General features: G+C 39.2%; 2 protein-coding genes across 3 annotated transcripts in view; one reads left to right on the top strand and one right to left on the bottom strand.

The window, feature by feature from the left end:
* Positions 1 to 18,895, bottom strand: part of PGPEP1L (pyroglutamyl-peptidase I like) — an 89,829-nt gene extending 70,934 nt beyond the window's left edge. For both annotated transcript variants that reach the window (XM_043982686.1, XM_043982685.1), the window contains exons 1-2: positions 18,707 to 18,895; positions 5,304 to 5,356 (exon numbers count right to left, since the gene is read on the bottom strand). The gene's annotated coding sequence lies outside the window, so the exon portion shown is untranslated. The remainder of the gene's footprint in view (positions 1 to 5,303; positions 5,357 to 18,706) is intronic.
* On the top strand, positions 11,702 to 12,184 carry LOC122740464 (M-phase phosphoprotein 6-like). Its single transcript, XM_043982687.1, has one exon. The coding sequence runs from the start codon at positions 11,702 to 11,704 to the stop codon at positions 12,182 to 12,184; it is 483 nt and encodes a 160-aa protein (XP_043838622.1).
* Positions 18,896 to 19,139: the final 244 nt, after the last annotated feature.

The raw sequence follows: 19,139 nt of genomic DNA, 5'->3' as shown, positions 1-19,139 counted from the left end.
CTGGCTAAAAGAAGGAATAAGATAGACACTCAGTTGGGTATAGAAATCTATCTAGCCCTACAGGAAAGTAGGAGAGGGAAAGGATGGAGGTGAGGGTAGGTAGTGAGGCTGATAGAAGGGAAGCAGATTGGAAGAGGTGGTAGTAAGAAGCAAAATACTTTTGAGGATGGATGGGGTGAAAGAAGAAAAAATGTAGGATCAACAAGAGGAAAAATAGGGTGAATAGAAACAGTTAGTAATCATAACTGTGAAAAATAAATTTAGAGCAAGTATCTCTGATAAAGGCCTCATTTTTAAAATAGAGAATAAAAACAAAAGTCATTCTCTAATTGAAAAATGGTCAAAGGATTTAAACAGGCAGTATTCAGACAAAGTAATCAAAGCTATCTATAGCCATGAAAAAATGCTCAAAATCACTTTTGATTAGAGAAATAAAAATTAAAACAATTCTGAGATACCATCCCTAACCAATCAAATTGGCTAATATGAGGGACACGCCCACACAAACAGAAGCAAATATTATAAAATTATAAAGGCTAGAAAAGAGAGATATGAGACACTCCCACCCAACTCCTTTGTAGGGGTTAAAAGTCTAAGTGAGTTAATAAACATTTATAAAGCACCTACTATGTGTCTGGCACAGTGCTAAGTTTTAGGAACACAAAAGAGACAAAAGACCCTCCCTACCCTTACAAGAGATCATAATTAATTGGAGAGGGTAACAATGAGCAAATAAATATGTGCAAACAAGCTATATGGAAAACAATCAAAAGAGGGAAGGCACTTAGAATTAAGAGGGATTGGGGAAATTTTTCTGTAGAAGATGGAATTTTAGTTGGGACTTCTTGTTGTTTGTCCTTCATTCTGAAGAGGACCATGACATCAGGGTGTGTAATTTAAAATTCTAAATGTGGGTTCTAATCTGTCCCCCCAGTTTGATGGGGGGTGGGGGGGGCGGAACTGACTAAAATCACTGATAAACAAGTTTAGGTTTTTTAAGGGTTTATTGAAAGATAGTAAAAGAAAGAGAAAGATTGAAAACAGATTTCCTATAACCTGGCAATCCTAAACTTCCTAAACTCCCACTTCTGAAGTCAACTGCCACCACGCCAATCTCTCACAGCCAAAAAGAGAGCGAACAGCTTGGCCAGCATCTCCTTACTGCTTCATGTTCCCCTCCCAGAAATGGGAGGCTCTTCAAGCTGACTGGCTAGTGTCCTTCAAATTCAAAGTTCAAAGTTTTTTCAGCTTCTGAGAACCATGCTTTCTTAAGTACCCTTAAGTATCAGCCAGATGTGCTTAACTAGAAGTCAGCCAGTAATCCATTCAGGAGTCAGTTGCCTTATGCAATCCAATCAGTTTAAATTAATCTCCAGGTGGGCCCCGGAGTATCTGCTAAATCTCATCTATCACATTCCATTATCTTGACACAAGGGTGATGTCATGATTTGCACTGAATTGCATTTAAGTGAGGGAGGGCTGTGCAAAGTCACCAGTCTTACTTTCTCCTCTAAAGCCATCTGGGTCCAGTGGCAAAATATACATCGGAATGACTGGAGATGGCCCTGCATGTTTAAGGCAATTGGGGTTAAGTGACTTGCCCAGGGTCACACTGCTAGTAAGTGTCTGAGGTGAGATTTGAACTCAGCTCCTCTTGACTCCAGGGCTAGTGCTCTAATCCACTGTACCACCTAGCTGCTTAAACAAAGCCATGGAAGTCAGTAGTGAGAGATGAGGAGATTTCCCTGTAGGGGGAAGAGTCAGAGAAAATGTTTGGAGCCCAGAAATAGAGTGTCTTTTTAGAGGAACAGCAAGGAGGTTGCTGTCATTGGATCAAAGAGTACCAGTTGAAGTATAAAGTGCAAGAAGATTGGAAAAGTAAGAAGGGCTAGATTATAAAGGATTTTAAATGCCAAAGGGAGAATTTTGTATTTGCTCCTGGAGGTTATAGGGAGCCACTGGACCCAGATGGCTCTGGAGGAGAAAGTGAGGTTGGTGACCTTGCACAGTTTTTTGTAACTCATGACATGTCATGGTCCTCTTAGAAAATGAAGGTCAATCAACAATAGGGAACCACTGGAATTGTATGGGGTGAGGGGGTAACATGTCCCTTTTTTATGAGGATGATGAGGCTTAGGTTGTCAGATGGTCATTTCTGGTTGTAGCTTGAACTCCTTGTGGTTTCTCTTGGGAGAGGAATAATCCTGTATAATTCAAATGATCTTATCTTAATATTTGAATGCCTTTCCCTGGGATCCTTGTGGAATTTGTTATCTGTTATTAGAATTGTTAAATTTAACCATTTGTCTTAGTGTTTGAAGTGTAGGGATTTTTTCTTCTTCTTAGAGGTGATCTACATATTATTTCAACTGGTATTTTGATTTCTGTATTCAGAAACTCTAGTTTTCTTATTTATTTCCTGCCCTGTGTTGTTTAGATTTAAAAAAAATTTTTTATGTTCTTCTGGAAGACCTATGAATTTTAAACTGTCTTGCACACCTCTTCTTCAAGGTCAGTACCTATGACTCAAATAGAGATTATGTGTCCTTTTTAATGTTATCTTTTGCTTCTCTTATGCGAGATTTTTCTCTACTTCTGTATTTTTGTATCCCAAATAATTTTCTCTTTTTTTTTTCTTTGAAGGAACTCTCAACTATGGCTTCTTCCCTCCCTCCACCCCAATTTGTTAATTGAGGCTTTTTATTTCTGCATTGAGAGTAATATTCTCATTTTCTTTTATGATGGATTTCATTTCTATTTTGAACCCTTATGGCATTTCATGTTGTAGTTTTATGTTCTCTTAAGAGTTCACAGGATTCTGTGTCTTATCAGGCTCAGTTAGTTTTCCTTTGTTGGTGTAATATTTATTTGTTTTTGTTCTTGTTTTTTTTTTTATTGAGGGGCAATGAGGGTTGTGACTTCCCCAGGGTCACACAGCTAGTACGTATCAAGTGTCTGAGGCCAGATTTGAACTCAGGTCCTCCTAAATCCAGGGCTGGTGCTTTATCCACTGCGCCACCTAGCTGCCCCCTGGTGTAATATTTATTAATGTAACCACAGGAGTAGGTTGACCTCAAAGCCCTCTGGGATTTGTAGTCCTTGCCAGTTTGGGAAGAGAAGAAACTAATAAGATCAGACTTTCAAGATGGGTATAATTTTTGATGGCAGAACATAGGGACAGGAGGAGGGTGGAGGAGAGAAAGGCAATTGATTTCAGCAGCACAATTATGGAATCCAGTGACTAAGACACCCCACACCTTTTTCCCTCAGAACTGTGAGTGTGCCAAGAATTATGTGACTTGTGGGATGGGGTGAGGCTGTTGTCCACACTCATTCCAGTAGCCCACACTGATTTCAGTAGCAAGAATGCTGAGGGGAAACCTCACAGGAAGGAAGTGTGGTCCCTATCCTGTCCTTACCTTCTACTTAAAAAAAAAAACCAAACTGATAGAGGGCTACATTTGCCAGATTATTAATACTAGTTTTATAAACAGCTGTGACTGATCTTTTCTTTAAGTTTCCTGGTGTCCTTTGCCTCATGAGGGTGTAGGAGAGCATGGTGAACCACTCAAGAAAGGTGGGTTGTGGGATGTGGGGCTTTCTTAGTATAGAATTGGAAACTAAAATTCCATCCCATTGTCATAGAGTTTTGCTGTCTAACTGGGACCATATGCATAATCATTTCATAAGCATAGAATGGACACAAAACCCAGGCTCTTTATAGATGTCAGGCAAGGTTACATTAAGAAAGCTTTGTAATCTCTTTGAGGGTTTAGTACTCATCTTTCTAGTTTTTAGACTCCTATGTTGATTTATCTTTGTCCTCTAGATTTTTGTTGTGTTTTCTTTCCTCCTGAAATATTTATTTTTCAGCTTTCTTTCCCTTAGATTCTCCTATCACTTGCTTTTTAATTCTCCTTTGTTTCCCAACAGGTATAATTCTAGGGCTGAACTGTGAAGTTGCCTCAGCCTTCTTGTATGTTAGGAGATTTATGTTTCATTAACTTTGGTCCCTGCTGTGAGTATCATCTGGGGCAGATTGGATTGGCCCCAGATGGATTTCAGTCCCCTTTCATTCAGTTCTGGTGTAGCCATTCATGCTGGTGAACTGCCTAACCTCTTCCCTTGGCTCTCATTCTTTTCCTTTTTTGGCTGGGCTGAATGTCAAGTCAAGTTGACAAGCATTTATTAAGTACTTATTAAGTGCCAGGAACTGTACTCTGCCACTTTTGTCAGGGTTGGAATAGGACAGGGAGGGCTTTCCAGATAGATTCTCTGCAGCCCAGCAAGTTCCTAATCTAGGGCCATCTTAAACAGAAGGCAGCACACTTTTCTCTCCTGCCACATATGACAGGGTAGAATCAATCCCTATTATAAGGGGCAAGGTGTGCTCCTTTGCAGCAGTAAGAGACTCTAATATTTGCCCCAGGCACAAACCCTTACTTGGCCTTATGTGGAGGATTATGGGGGAAGGGTGCTGAGAGAGTGGCTTAAAAATAACTCCAGTATTAGTTAATTCATAAAGATTTTACTTCATAAGGGTTCCCCCTTTTTTTGTAATCCTGTAAATTCAGCTTTAATTACATCTGCCACACAATTCCTCTTCTGGGTTTTTGTGTTTTGTTTTTGTTTTGTCAGAGTTAGTGGGGTTTCGAGAAAATATTTAATTCACCATCTTGGCCATGTCACCTAGAAAATCCTTTTCATGTAAAAAAAAAATGTTTTCTTTTTCTTGATTTCAATCATATTCCATTCCCTGTGTATCTTATTAATCTTGTTTGTTTATGACAAAAGAAAAAGCTATTATGTGAAACAGATTCAGAGAAGCAGTATGAATTAGAAGAGCAATGGATGTGGAGTCAGGGGACCTTAGATAATGTCCAAGCTCTGTTATTTAAGAGCTATGTAACTTTGGGCAAGTCATTTACCTTCCCTATGCCTCAGTTTCCCATTTTGTAAAATGAGGAAGCTAATACCACTACTGTTGTAGGAATCCAATAAGATACTGCATATAACTCATCTATAAACTGTCAAGTGCTGAATCAACATGAGTTAATGCTATTAACTCATAAGAAGTGTGGGAGAATCACTTTGAAAGGAATAAAGAGTAAAGGAGTTCTCATTTTTCACTCCGTCAGAACGGCACAAGCTTGTGTTTTCCTTCCTTCCCTCTTTGGATTATGTTACAAAAGCAAGCTCACTGGGCTAAGGGCCACAGAGAGCCGTTTCTCAGGAGAACCGGAAGGCATCGGCTTTGCCCCAAGCATGTGACTCTGGTTGTTTTGTGTTCAGATTGTTCTTACCTTCACTGCTTCTCAGCTAGAATTAACAGGGTGACGTCCAAAGGGCCCAAAACCTGAAACCCAAGAAAACCCCAGCATGATTACACTCTGTTTGCACTTGAGTTGTGAGGGATTGGATTCTATGCCTGACCTATATGCTTTCATTCATTTGGTTTTCATTCTTGTAAACCTTTTCTCAGGAGTTATCCACTCTCCTGTTCTGGCTGTGCTTCTCTCAGATACTCCTCTGTGTCATAATCATTCTAATGGGAAGTCTACATTTCCCCCTTTCCCATTGCAGGTTCTTTCATTACTGATCAGAAATGTTGTCCGAGTACTGGCTGTTATGTGCTTGGTGCTGTGGGGGAAACCAAAGCAAGCGCACAGCATGTGAAACAAGTAAACAATGATACAAGATACCCTTTATAGTAATCAAGTCCCAAATTAGAGCATGAGGACTCTTAAATGACCAAGCATTCTGGAGATTTTGTTGTTGTTGTTCAGTCATGTCTGACTCTTCATGACCCCATGGACCATACTGTCCATGGGGTTTTCTTGGCAAACATACTGGAGTGGTTTGCTATTTCCTACTCCTTTGAATTAAGGCAAACAAAGATTAAGTGACTTGCCCAGAATCACAAAACTAGTAAGTATCTGAGACCAGATTTGAATTCGGGTCTTCCCGACACCAGGCCAAGTGCTCTATCCACTGAGCCACACATCGTCTGCATTCTGGAGAAGACATAGATTAGTGTGGGCTGGAGTAGTAAGGAAATTTCTTCCCGGAGGAGATGGGGGGATGAACTAAGCCCTAACGGAACCAGTCAATCAATCGACAAGTATTTAAGAAGCTACTATGAGGGGCAGCTAGGTGGTGAAGTGGATAGAGCACCAGCCCGGGAGTCAGGAGTACCTGAATTCAAATCCGGCCTCAGACACTTAACACTTACTAGCTGTGTGACCCTGGGCAAGTCACTTAACCCCAATTGCCTCACTTAAAAAAAAAAAAAAGAAGAAGAAGCTACTATGTACCAGGTCCAAGTACAAAGAATAAAATAATTCTTCCTTGCAAAGGTTTTAAGTTCTAATGGGAGAACAAGTATATATAAAAATATGTTCAACATACATATAAAGTTAATAAATACAAATAAATACAAAGTAGTTAAACACCAAGTAGTTTGGGAGGAAGAGCTCTAGAAGTAGGAAAGATTAGGAAATGCTTTATAAAAAAAAATTAGTGTTTGAGGTACATCTTAAAGGAAGATTAAAAACTCATATTAGGATCAGAGAGGTAAGGAGGAAGTGCCCACCAGACATCTGAGATGGCCAAAAAGGATTTGGACAGGGGAGAGGGGTGGGGAGGGAGGAGAGAAGGAATGAGCTCAGTCTGATCAGGTGACAGTGAAGACACCAGGCTGACAGGAGCAGATATATAACAGTGAGTAAAGAGAGACGGGGTTGGCTAGGTAAAAGGTGCCAACAGATATATGATCTTGTTCTTTGTGTTTGTGGGAGGATAATGTGATTATACATTTAGGAATAGAAGAGACTTTTAAGGTCATCTAGTCCAACCCTGTCAGTTTAACCCTTGAGGAAACAAAATCCTCAAATATGAAGTCTTACCTAAGATAGTACGTGGCAGAGTCAATATTTGAACCCCGAGTGCTATGATTTCAAATGCAATGTTCCTCGGTCCAGTGGAAATTGGATTGCAAGTGAACTTATATGCATAGTGCTCATCTTCTGTTGGCCTAAAAACACCCTCTCTAGGTCTAAGTTGCATCATCTAGAAAATAAAACTTCAAAGTTCTCCTTAGTACTTTTATTCTAAACAAAATTTGTATTACAGCAGCTCATAGAACTTTGCTTTTGGAAAAGATGGCAAAATACTGTCAGCACTAAATTAGTCCATGTCCCCTAGTGCCCTGAAACTCATCTCTGGGCCTTTGGAGATTTCTTTGAAAATGACTCCTGGCCAAAGAATGGCTCACTAATATTTGCTATATCTCATTTTAGAGCTTCCAATCAATCAATCAATCAATCAATCAATCAATCAATCAACATTTAAGAAGTACTTTCTGTGTGCCAGGTACTCTGCTAGGCACAAAGATATGTGCGAGCAGTTTTATATGGCTGTGGATATACCAGAACTGTACTTAGGGTCTCATTTATTTCATCACTCAAACCAATTATAGTACAAAACAGCCATTGACTTCATCTCAGAACACTGTGCACTGTAATTTATTATCATAGGGAGGCAGGGGGTATAGCTTGAGAGTAGCCATCCACATGTTTTAGTGCCTTCAATGGTTTCCCCTTTCTAGTAAATAAGGGCCCAAGTCCTTAGCATGACATGTAAGGCCCTTCACAATCTGGTTCCCATCTGCCTTTGTGCCTCAAACTATTATTTCCTTTAAGTATGCTACACTTGAGTTAAACTGGACTGTTTCTTTTCCATAAAGACATCCCTTACTTTTCTGCCACTGAACCTTTGTTTATCCTTTTTCTAAGGCAAGCAGTGTTAAGTGATTTGCCCAGGCTCACACAACTAGTAAGTGTCTGTTTTGTTTTGTTTTGTTTTTGTTTTTGTGGGGCAATGGGGGTTAAGTGACTTACTTGCCCAGGGTCACACAGCTAGTAAGTGTGAAATGTCTGAGGCCAGATTTGAACTCAGGTACTCCTGAATCCAGGGCCGGTGCTTTATCCACTCTGTCACCTGGCTACCCTTGACTTTTTTTATCCCACTTACTATGATGATGCCTTCCTTTACACTTTCTCTCCAGCCTATCCCTAATCCCACCCATTCTTCCAAGCATGGTAGAAGGAGAGTTGAAAGAAACTTTAGAGCATGTGAAAAAATAGTAGGGTTTTGGGAACAGCCCAAAGCCGCCCCCCCCTTCCCCCAGGGGATTGATTAGATTAAGATTGATTGGATTGACTGACTTCTCTGTATAACTCACTTAAAGTTAATTCAATTAAAAGCACACCTACCTGGCCCTCAAGAGGGTGAATTATCAGAGGATGTTAACTCTGACCTCATCATGGGACCACCCTCAAGTCCAGTGAAGTAATGGATTTGGTTGATGCTAGGCAATTATCTTGAAGCAGTGTGGAAGGACCGCCTCTCCTCCAGACAAATAAAAAGCTTCCACACTCAGTTGCTCTCAGTTAGACTCTTGGAGGCACTCTTGGTGGGAGAGGACTTGGAGGAAGAAAAAGGCCAGGTAGAGATCTATTTTCTCCTCTAGGCTAGTTAGGCCTTTTCTTAACTTTCTGACCCAGGTATCCTCTTTTTACTAATATCCAATATACTTTAATAAATGCTTAATGCCCCAAACTGGTGCTAAAGCTTCTAATTTATAAGTAACAAACATATTTAGAAACCCCAGCTAATTTTCCCTAAACTTGGGACAGAAATAAAGTGACGGCATATAATTTTATACGCCACAAGCACATGTAGTACAATCTTCTCATTTTACAGATGAGGGAACTGAAGCCCTAAGAGGTTTAAGTGACTTATAAGTTTCTACAACTGATAAGTAGAAAAGCTGGGCTGTGAATCTAGGTTCTCTAACTCTAAATGTAATACTTTTTCCAATATATCATGTAGCATCTTCAAGATCTGCCTCAAATAGTTTTCTAATTGACCATCATCTCCCCTTACCCCTTAATGGAGACAGCCTAGGAATCTCTACTCCCAAGAGCCTTTGGAATAACAATGCTTCCAGCCCAGTGCCCTTACCCATAATTCTAGGGAGATTTATCCCAGAAATGATTCATCCTCCTGGAGATGCAGCCTAGCAACTGCTCCTGCAGGTGCTACAAACATATCTATTAAAGACCCAGAAAAGAAAGTTCTTGTCATTGTCAAATGGTTGACATCAGAAACTGATATGATTTAATTAGTGAAAATGACATTATAAAAGAAGCATTACCATCTGCTTTGCCACTGTATTCTAAGCCCCACAGAACCTTTCCATCTGAATTTGCAACTAAAACCTTCCATATGTATTGTCTCTCCTATCAAAATGTGAGCTCCTTGAGAGCCAGCACTATCTTACTTTCCTGTTTGAATTTCCACTGCTTAGCACAGTGCTTTGCACATTGTAAGCACTTATTTATTAAGCCTTAATAAATGCTTTCTTCAGTCATTCACTTGTTCCATCAATGCAGATCATTAAATCATCTCTATCTTATGAGATCATAAGATGATAGATTTAGAACCGGAAATAGAGTCCAAACCCCTCATTTTACAGAGGAAAAAACTGAGTCCAGAGAGGTTTAAATGATTTGGCCAAGGTAACATAGACATTAAATATCCTAACTAGGATAGGATTCCAGTTCAAGGCCTGTGACTCCAATTTCAGTGCTCTTGGCAGTGCATCACGCTGGCTAGAGAGATGTATAAAAACTATAATTTTTGTATTATATTCTAATATAAATACTATAGAGGAATAATGTAATATAGTGCAAAGTCTGGTAATCAGATTCCTGGATTCAGATCCTGGCTTTGACATTAACTGTGTGAACTTAGCTACATTGTTTCAACTTTCTGAACCTCAGTTTTCTTACCTGTAAAGGGGAGTTAAAAATATGTTCATTACCAACTGCACTTTGTTAGCAGGTTCTGAAGAAAGTAATTTAAAGTAAATAAGAGTTGCTATTATATCAACTCCCCTACAAGACTGTACACTCCTTGAGGATAGGGACAATCTTTAAAAAATAAATCTTTGTGCCTCATTAACTTTTTGGTTGCGTGCATTGTATACATATCACAGGGGCTTGATAAATCCTTGCTGAATGAATGAGGCTGCTTCCAGATGACTATATCCAAGATGACATGATTATAACTTGCTTCTACTAGTTTCCCAAGGGAATAAAAGTATCTGTCCACAAGCTTTTCAGATTACCTAATTATGTCCTCAGGCAACGCCTCCATAATATAGGTTGAACTAGACTCAGGCCCACAAAGATGATCCTCTAAGCCAGGGAAGAACTGTGATCTTTGGAGAAGGAGTGCCAGCAGCAATGATGTCATTAACCCATCAAGTATTGAAATAAGTCAAGCTGTTAGACAATTCCCGATTTAATTTATAGGGTCAGGAAATGGGTGAAGGCACCATTTGGGCTAAAAGAAACATCTGCAAGTTGTACAGTAGATGTAGGCAGATTTCAGCACATTCCCAATGATACAGACAGTGTTATAAAAGATATTATCAAGGATATATGATGAAATAATGGGATTTAGCAGATACTCAAATACCCACTGGAGATTAATCTAAACTGATTGAATCAAGTGAGAGTGATTGACTACTGATTAGCCTACTTCAAGTTAACTGGATTGTAATCACACCTGGCTAGCCCTTAAAGAAGGTATTGTTCTCAGAAGCTAGACTGTGAACTCAACTTGAGAACACCTTCAAAGCCAATGGATTTGGATGACGACAACCAATCAGCTTGAAGCAGTGTGTAAGGACCGCCTCTGTTCCAGACCTATAAAAAGCTTCCACAATCAGCTTGCTGGAGAGTTCCTGATTAAAGCAGGCTCGTGGAGGAGGACTTGAGGAAAAACCCAACCAGGCTGGAACTCTAGGCTAGATAGGCTTTTTCTTAACTTTCTCAACTCCTTGTGAATACCTCTTCACTTTAATAAATGTTTAATGCCTAAAGACTGGTGCTAAAGCTTCCAATTTAAGGCAACCACAATTTAGATTTTAAACATCACAGATACTAATGATAGGTGGTGTGATAAGATAATGGGATTTAGCAGATACTCAAAGACCCACCTGGAGATTAATTTAAACTGATTGTATCAAGTGAGAGTGATTGACTGCTGATTAGTCTACTTCAAAGTTAAGTAGATTGTAATCACACCTGGTTAGCCCTTAAGAAGGTATGGTTCTCAGAAGCTAGACTTTGAACTTAACTTGAGAACACCTTCAAGTTCAGTGAACCAATGGATTTGGAAGACACCAACCAATCAGCTTGAAGCAGTGTGTAAGGACCGCCTCTGTTCCGGACCTATAAAAAGCTTCCACAATCAGTTTGCTAGAGAGTTCGTGATTGAAGCAGGCTCATGGACTTGAAGAAGAACCCGACCAGGCTGGAACTCTAGGCTAGATAGGCCTTTTCTTAACTTTCTGAACTCCATGTTAATACCTGTATGCTTTAATAAATGTTTAATGCCCAAAGACTGGTGCTAAAGCAGAAGCTTTAATTTAATTAACGTGATCACACAATATAGATTTTAAACATCACAGTGGTAAGCTGGCCAGGTAGCATAATAACAGCTCATGTTTGTGACATTGTGATTTAAGGTGTGCAAGACTCTCAGAAGTGACACAGACTGAGTCCCCGCCCCCCCCCCCCCCCCCCCCCCGATTTCCCGTGTACTTTAAGGGGAGGCTAGTGGAAGCGCCATGGCCGCCACATCTAAACCCAAACTATCAAAAAATCTGATGCGGATGAAGTTCATGCAAAGGGGATTGGATGCAGAAACTAAAAAAGAGCTAGAAGAAGAAGAAAAGAAAATAATCAGTGAAGAACACTGGTACTTGGATTTACCTGAACTTAAGGAGAAAGAGAGTTTCATAATAGAGGAGCAGAGCTTTATGCTTTGTGAAGATCTTTTGTATGGAAGAATGTCATTCAGAGGGTTTAATCCAGAAATTGAGAAATTAATGGTCCAAATGAATGCCAAAGACAAAGAGGAAGAAGCTGAGGATGTAACAATGGAGGCTGATGTGTCTGATGAAGAAATGGCCAGAAGATATGAAAGTTTAGTGGGCACAATTGGAAAGAAGTTTGCTAAAAAGAGAAATCAAGCACAGTATGATGAAGATGAAAATGGAAACATAAAACCAGTTAAAGCTAAGAAGACATTTTTAAAGCCTCAGGAGTAGACTCAGCAAAATATGCAAGAAATTCTCTGGCATATTTTGAGACTATTTCTAATTAGAATTGGTTTATAATTAGTAATGTTATTATATTTATTTGTAAAGAAATTTGTAACTTTTGAAACATATGCTGTTCCAGAAACAGATGTGTGATGGATGTTATGCATCCTTGGCTGAGGGGTTGTCATTGACCATGGGGTCCTTAGACCTGATCTGTTAAACATAACAAAAATAGGAAATTGTTCCCTAAAGCATTTGAGTTGAGAGAATGGTTGTTTCTTCTGCCTGATCATTTATTTCAAAATCTTGGAAATAAAATGACAATACTGTTTAAATTGCCCTTGGTATGTTTACATTTTATTTTAAAATATTAACAAAACAAGCTTATAACTCCATTTGGAAATAAGGAAATTTTAATGCACAGGTCTTTTATAGGGAATTCATTTATCTGTATTGTGGTTGACTAATTGGGATGGGCCATACCTGGCCTGCCCTGAGTGACCTATGCTGCTGATGTCAGCAGGAGAAACCATTCTCCACAGGCAGTTTGAAGGACCTCCCCTTTTGGGAGAGGGTAGTAAATGCTCGCTGAGGGGAGCTCAGTCTCTTTCTGGAGTCACTTTCTCTCTGGTGGTGTGAGCTGCAGGAGCAGGCAGAAAGGTTTTTTCTTAGCAGTTTTGTCCTGAGGGCCCTAACTGCAAAGCTGTTTCCCATTGAAGCTACGGACCCCAGGTGGTGAGTTATCATAGGAGCCCTGCTCTTTTGAATTAGCTGAACTGGAAGGGAGTTTGGGGATTATATAGACTTAGGTTAGAGTTAGGGGGGTTATCCATATTTCTTTTGCCCTATTCCCTTGTCTTTGATTTTATTAATTTCACCTTTGCTGTTTATTTTATTCCCATTAATAAAACCTGATTCTTTTGTGGAAAAGAGGCTGTTAGGCTCCTTTGGGGAAATATCCAAAAATATCATTATTTCCGGGACCCCAATATTACAGTAAGCCACTCAATTAACTCTCCCTATATTAAATTTGGCCCCCACAGTATATATGGACAGGATGGAAATGTTATCATGAATTGTGTTAACTCCCATTCTGCAAAACATTTACTTGCTGTCATATTTGTCCTGATGAATGTTTGCAATCCCTAAAGTTGGAAGAATATGTCCTGAAATAAATGGTTTTTTTCTTTAAAAAATAAAAACAAAGACACCCAAAAACCTGGTGAGGTAGCAAGCATAAGTATCATTACCTTTATTTTACAGGTGAGGATAACAGGCCCAGAGATCTTAAGTGACTTGCCTATTGCTACAGAGATACTAAGGGTCAGATCTGGGATTCCAACTTTGATCTTCAGACCTTACATACAGCATTCTCTCCACTCAACTATGCTTCCTTTCTGATAGATGGGCAGCTGGAATGCTACACTAGTACCCTCAAAATATTAAAATCCAATTCAGTACAACAAACCTTTATTAAATACCTACAAGGCACTGTGCTAAGTCCTGAGGATAAAAGATAAAATGAAAAACTGTCCTTGTTCTTAAGGAGATTACATCCAGGGAAAGAGGGGGGGTGATGGTGGTGGTGAGGAAGAAATACAATATATAAACTGATTATTTTGGCAGCTTGAAAAGGGTCAAATGGAAAAGGAAATGACAAAGCCAGAAGTCCACTTAGGATGTTATTGCAATAGTTCAGGTAATGGGTAATTAGGTATGAACTAGGGAAGAATGAGGAGAATGGAATAGATGCAAGAGATATTTTAGAGGTAGAATTAATAAAAGGTGACAGATGGTTGGCTTTGTCAAATAAGGGACAGGGAAGAGTTGAGCATGATAATAAGGCAGAAAATCTGAGTGTCTGATAGGACAGTGATGTCCTCAACAGAAATACAACAATTTGCAAAGGGGCAGTTTTAGAAGGGAAGATAAAGAGTTTTCATTCTGTACATGTTGAGTACAAGATGCCTACAGGTGCATCCAATTGGAGCTGTCTACCAAAATACTTGGTGTAGAGGGCTGGAAGTGAGGAGACAGATTAGCACTCATTTAAAAGAACTAGAAGAAGGTCTCAAATGCTTTGACTGGATCCTTTATGAAGGGCTTACAGAGAAACATGGAGAATAATCACATACAGTGTGAGGAAGAGTTGGCAGGGTTGATATCTGTGCCTGTAAAGGGATAATCTACATGGATAAGATCATAGATTTGACCCAGAAATATATGAAGATGGAGAAAATGAATGCTTACAAAAAACCTTGTACCTTACAGGGTGAGGTACATTACAAGGGTTCTACTATTTAAGTTACAACACTAGCATTCAATGTTTCACATTGAGAATGTTATTTTGCAGCCTTAGGCTCAAACTGACCTTTTAGAACAAGAAAGAATATTAGAGGACCTCTAGTTCATTCCTCTTGTTTTTTAGACAAGGAAACTGAGGCTCAGTGGGATGGAATGGCTTATCTAAAATCATACAGTGAGTAAGTTGGATGCTTGTGATTTGAAATCCATTCTCCTGATTCCCTAGTCCAGTGGTTTTCCTATTTGTTAGTGCCTCCCTAGCAAAATCCTTGCTTGTTTTTTTTTTTTAATATAGCCTATCTTTATCCATGAATATGATGTGTCCTTCTGATGTGGAAAATCACACGTAGTCTCTGACCTTGTCTGTCTCAAACAAGCCCTGGTCTTGCTGTATCCCAACTACAAAGGTAATCTCTGCCTTCTGACCTTGTCTGTTTCAGACAAACTCTGGCCTTGAGGTACCCCAGCTGCAGTGACAGGCCTCCTGTGTATGATAACTACTGACCCCATCCTTATGTATCTTGCTTTTCTGTAATGATGAGTAAACCACTAGGTGCCACTATGCATCCTTTGTTTGATGACTACTGACCTCATCCTTATTTGATGCCACTATATCATGCCTACTCTTTCTATATATAACCAGGTGGGCTATAAGACTCGGGGCCCATTGTTGGAGGTTTGACCTGCCCCACCTTGGGCCCACATGTAATAAACTCTCTTTCTCCACCTCGAGTCCCTGGCTGAATATTTTCTGTGTCATTCATGCCATAACACTTCTAGTCAAATGTAAGCTCCTTGAGGGTAGGAACTGTCTCACTTGAGTATTTGTATCCCTAGCACCTAGCACAGTGTTTGGCATATAGCAGGCACTTGATAAATGCTCAGTGGATTGGGTGATTGTGCCTTTGCTCTTGTCATTCCTTCCATCTGAAATATCTTTCCTTCCCATTTCTGCCTATTTCTTATCTTTCTTTCAATGCTACCTCCTCCACACTTTCCCTGGTCACAAGTAATTTCCCCATTATCTGAATTACCATAGTATTTTATACCTTCACCACTTTCACATTTTACCTTGGATTGTAAACATTTTTATCCACGTCTCATTTACTCTACTTGATTTTAAGTTCCAGGAAGGCTAGGACTTTCTTATTTTTCTTTATATTTCTCAAAACCCTCACACATGGCAGGATCTTGATAAATGCTTATTCAATTCAACATTCACTGAAAATGTAGTAAGCTGCCTATGTGTAAGTGTCTACACTGGATGCTGGGGCTACAAAGGTACGAATGAAAGAGGTGTTGGTTCCCCCCCCCCATTAAGGAGCTTATATTCTATTGGGAGAAATGCAACATGTACTCAAATATAGTAGAAAGAAAATTGAGGAGCAGGAAAGCAGTAACAACTAGAACAGGGGACTTATCATGGAGGAGACAGCATCTGAGCTAAGGCCTTGAAGACTAAAAGATGGAAATGAGGATGCGGTGCATTTCATGGGGTGTGGCTTAAGCAATCGCATAAAATCCAAATCTAAGTACCATTCAAACTCTTCTTAGTGAATAGAATGGAATAAGACTGGAAATGTAGGTGAAAGTTAAATTGTGGATGGAGGGCCTTCTGTGACAGGCTGATGAGTTGATATTTCATTCAATAGGCAATGGGGAGCCATTGACATTTTTTGAGCAGAGAAATAACATGGTTCAACCACTGCCTTGGAAGATTATTTTGGCAAGCTGGGTGAAGGGTGTATTGGAGAGGGGGAAAATGGAACCAGTGAGACCAATTAGGAGCCTATTAGAGTAGTGTAGTAGGGCCAAAAATCCTCTATTTTCTTTAATGTTCTCCATGTCTGGTCTTTATAATTACATGACTTCTTTATTACTTGTGTATGGGTGTGGTTTTACTTCTTAGAATTTTGTAACTGCAAGGACTATTCTTCCTGACACTAAGAAATGAAAATGAATATTGCTATAGAATATATATATGCATAATCTATTTTCTACATAGCTATATATAGATCTGATAATAAGTAAGGCCTTGTTAGGATCTTTGCGTGTTGAAAGTATTTTTTCTCTTACCTCTGGAATCTTATTTAGCATTTCACATGCAAAATCCAAAGGGAGTAGAAGGAGTGGTGGGCCATAAGTACTTCTAATGAGGCTCTTAATTCTTCATATGAAAGAGTAATCCAAGGCTATTCTCCTTGTTCTTACCAGATAATTGGCATATATCCTCTAAGTTTTAGCTGTCTTATTGATTATTCTGATTTTATCCTAAAACCATTCAATTTGCTCAATAATAGCTTTTTTGATCAAGAATCCACTTGGGGGGCATCTAGGTGACTCAGTAGATAGAGCACTGGCCTTGGATTCAGGGACCTTTGTTCAAATCTGGCCTCAGACACTTAACACTTACTAGCTATGTGACCCTGGTCAAGTCACTTAACCCCAATCACCTCACCAAAAAAAAAAAAAAAAAAGAAAGAAAAAAAAAAAGAATCCGCTTGGGCCCAAATGGCCCCATAGAAATTGGCATTACAAATAAGGTATTCGATGACCCTCTTGGTCTTAACTAAGTCAGGGAACATTTCCTTCCCATGCTCTACTCCCTTTCAAAGGATGACTAAACTCAAAGATCTCAAAACATAGATCTGGATGTGGAAGTTGCAGAAAACACCTTGCTTCCCACAAGTCACAATTTTGGATTACCTCAAAAGAAAGAAACATTGCAGATATGTATCAGAGATGGGAATTTTTCCTACATAAAAAGGGGAAGCTGGGAGACCATCTTGAGAACTGTCATACCTATAGTTTGAAAAATACTGAAATAGGTGACTCCCATTGAGTCCTTTAAAATCTGGACCTACTTCCCCTCTTCAGGAATGGGCATCAAAGTAAGTAATTAATAAACAATTCAGCGTTAAAATGAAATTTGAGCATGACATGAATGCTCCGACTGAACAAGCTGTCATTAACTGCTTGTTAAGAGCAAGAATTTTTGTGCTAAGTGCTGGGGATAGAAAGACCAAAAAAAAAAAAAAAAAGAGAGAAGAAGAAAGAAAATATCCCTACCTTCAAGGAGTTTGTATTCTATTCCAGGGATGTAATATATAAATTAGTAGATAAATATAATCTAATTTGAGGAGGGGGAGAACCTTACCAATTAGGGAGGGTCAAAGAAGGCTTTCCCATATGAGGTGGTACCTGAGTTAGGTCTTCAAAGAAGCAAAGTATTTTAAGAGGGAAAAGTGAGGAGTGAGTGAATTCCAGATATTCAGGATGTGTCATACATCTAACCTGAAGCTTATTAATAGGAACTCCAAAGACTTACAATTAGAATAAAGAGGCCCCATTGATAGGATCTGGAGAAGGAAATTGCAAAATTTTTGCCAAAAAAACCTCAAATGGGGCCACAAGTCAGACAGGACCAAAACAACTGAATAACAATGAATAGGATTGGAAGGTTTTTTTCAGTCTTTTTTTTTCCTTCTAAGTGCTATTCAACATTGAGCTACCTTGTTCCTAGATATTTTTTTCAGTTCTATTGTTTTGTCTTCATTTATCTGTGTGCCTCTTATTTTGTTAAAATGTAAAGGAATCCCAAAGACAATCTAATGCTTGGCTCCTGGCAGCTGCCCCCAGACATTTTAAATAAAAGAATTCGAGGATAGCAAAGCCAATGTCCACACCTAAGTGACTAAATCTTATTAGGTGCTTTATCATACAGACATAAGTACTTGACGATAAGTCACAGGTTAACATTGCCAGGGCAGGTGTAAATGTGATGATGGTTTAATATTAATAAATCATTCATGCCAAGAATAACATACATCTGGTAGTTAGATGCCTGTAGTCCTTACAAGTTCTAAAAGTATGTGAATTATGGAGTCTGTGTAGCTAAGGGTTCATAACTAGAAAAAAGTTAAGATACAGAGTATATTTAGGACCTTCATATGATTGTTTTTTAAGAGGAAATAAACAAAAAATTACTTACATTTTGAAAATGACTAAACATGGCAATTTTCCATCTAATTTTCCAACTTTTTTCCTTTTAATTAATTGACATTACAGCACAAAAGAGGATACTTCATTCAACCACCCCAACCACAACTTCCAACTGGCCCCCTCATCTGGTCACTATGCAGAAACCTTAAAGTCAACAAATTTGTATTCAATTCAACATAACTCTTTAAGATAGGTTAGATCTAATTGGTATATCCAACTCACAAGTCCTTAGTAATGACTTCAGATGTGTTGGTGGCAGAGCACTTAGTACCTCACATTCCTTAAGAGTTAACTTTTAGAGGACTGGATCTCCAACTGGTAGGTCTCACTTGGCTTGTGATTCATCACTCCCTGAATAGCTCAAAAGTTTCCCGATGTTTACACAGAGGCTGCTTGTTCAGGCACGCTCCTTTGGAGTATGTATCATTTTAATGGTCTGGTGTAGCAATGTGGCCACTGAACATCCTGCTCTCTCTGTGATTTTCTTTTATCTTGCTGTGAAATTGAGACCCCAAGGTTGGGCATGTGTGGCTCTAATTATGGAGCCTGACTATATATTATGATGCAATCTTATCTTCCTGATTGAGAGATCCACTGGGTAACCTTTATTTAACCCTAATCTTATTGGTCTAATAGTTACATAGGGTCTAGGTAG

This window comes from Dromiciops gliroides, chromosome 2 (assembly GCF_019393635.1).
Source record: "Dromiciops gliroides isolate mDroGli1 chromosome 2, mDroGli1.pri, whole genome shotgun sequence".
NCBI lineage: Eukaryota > Metazoa > Chordata > Mammalia > Microbiotheria > Microbiotheriidae > Dromiciops > Dromiciops gliroides.
This window is presented reverse-complemented; position numbering and strand designations above follow the sequence as displayed.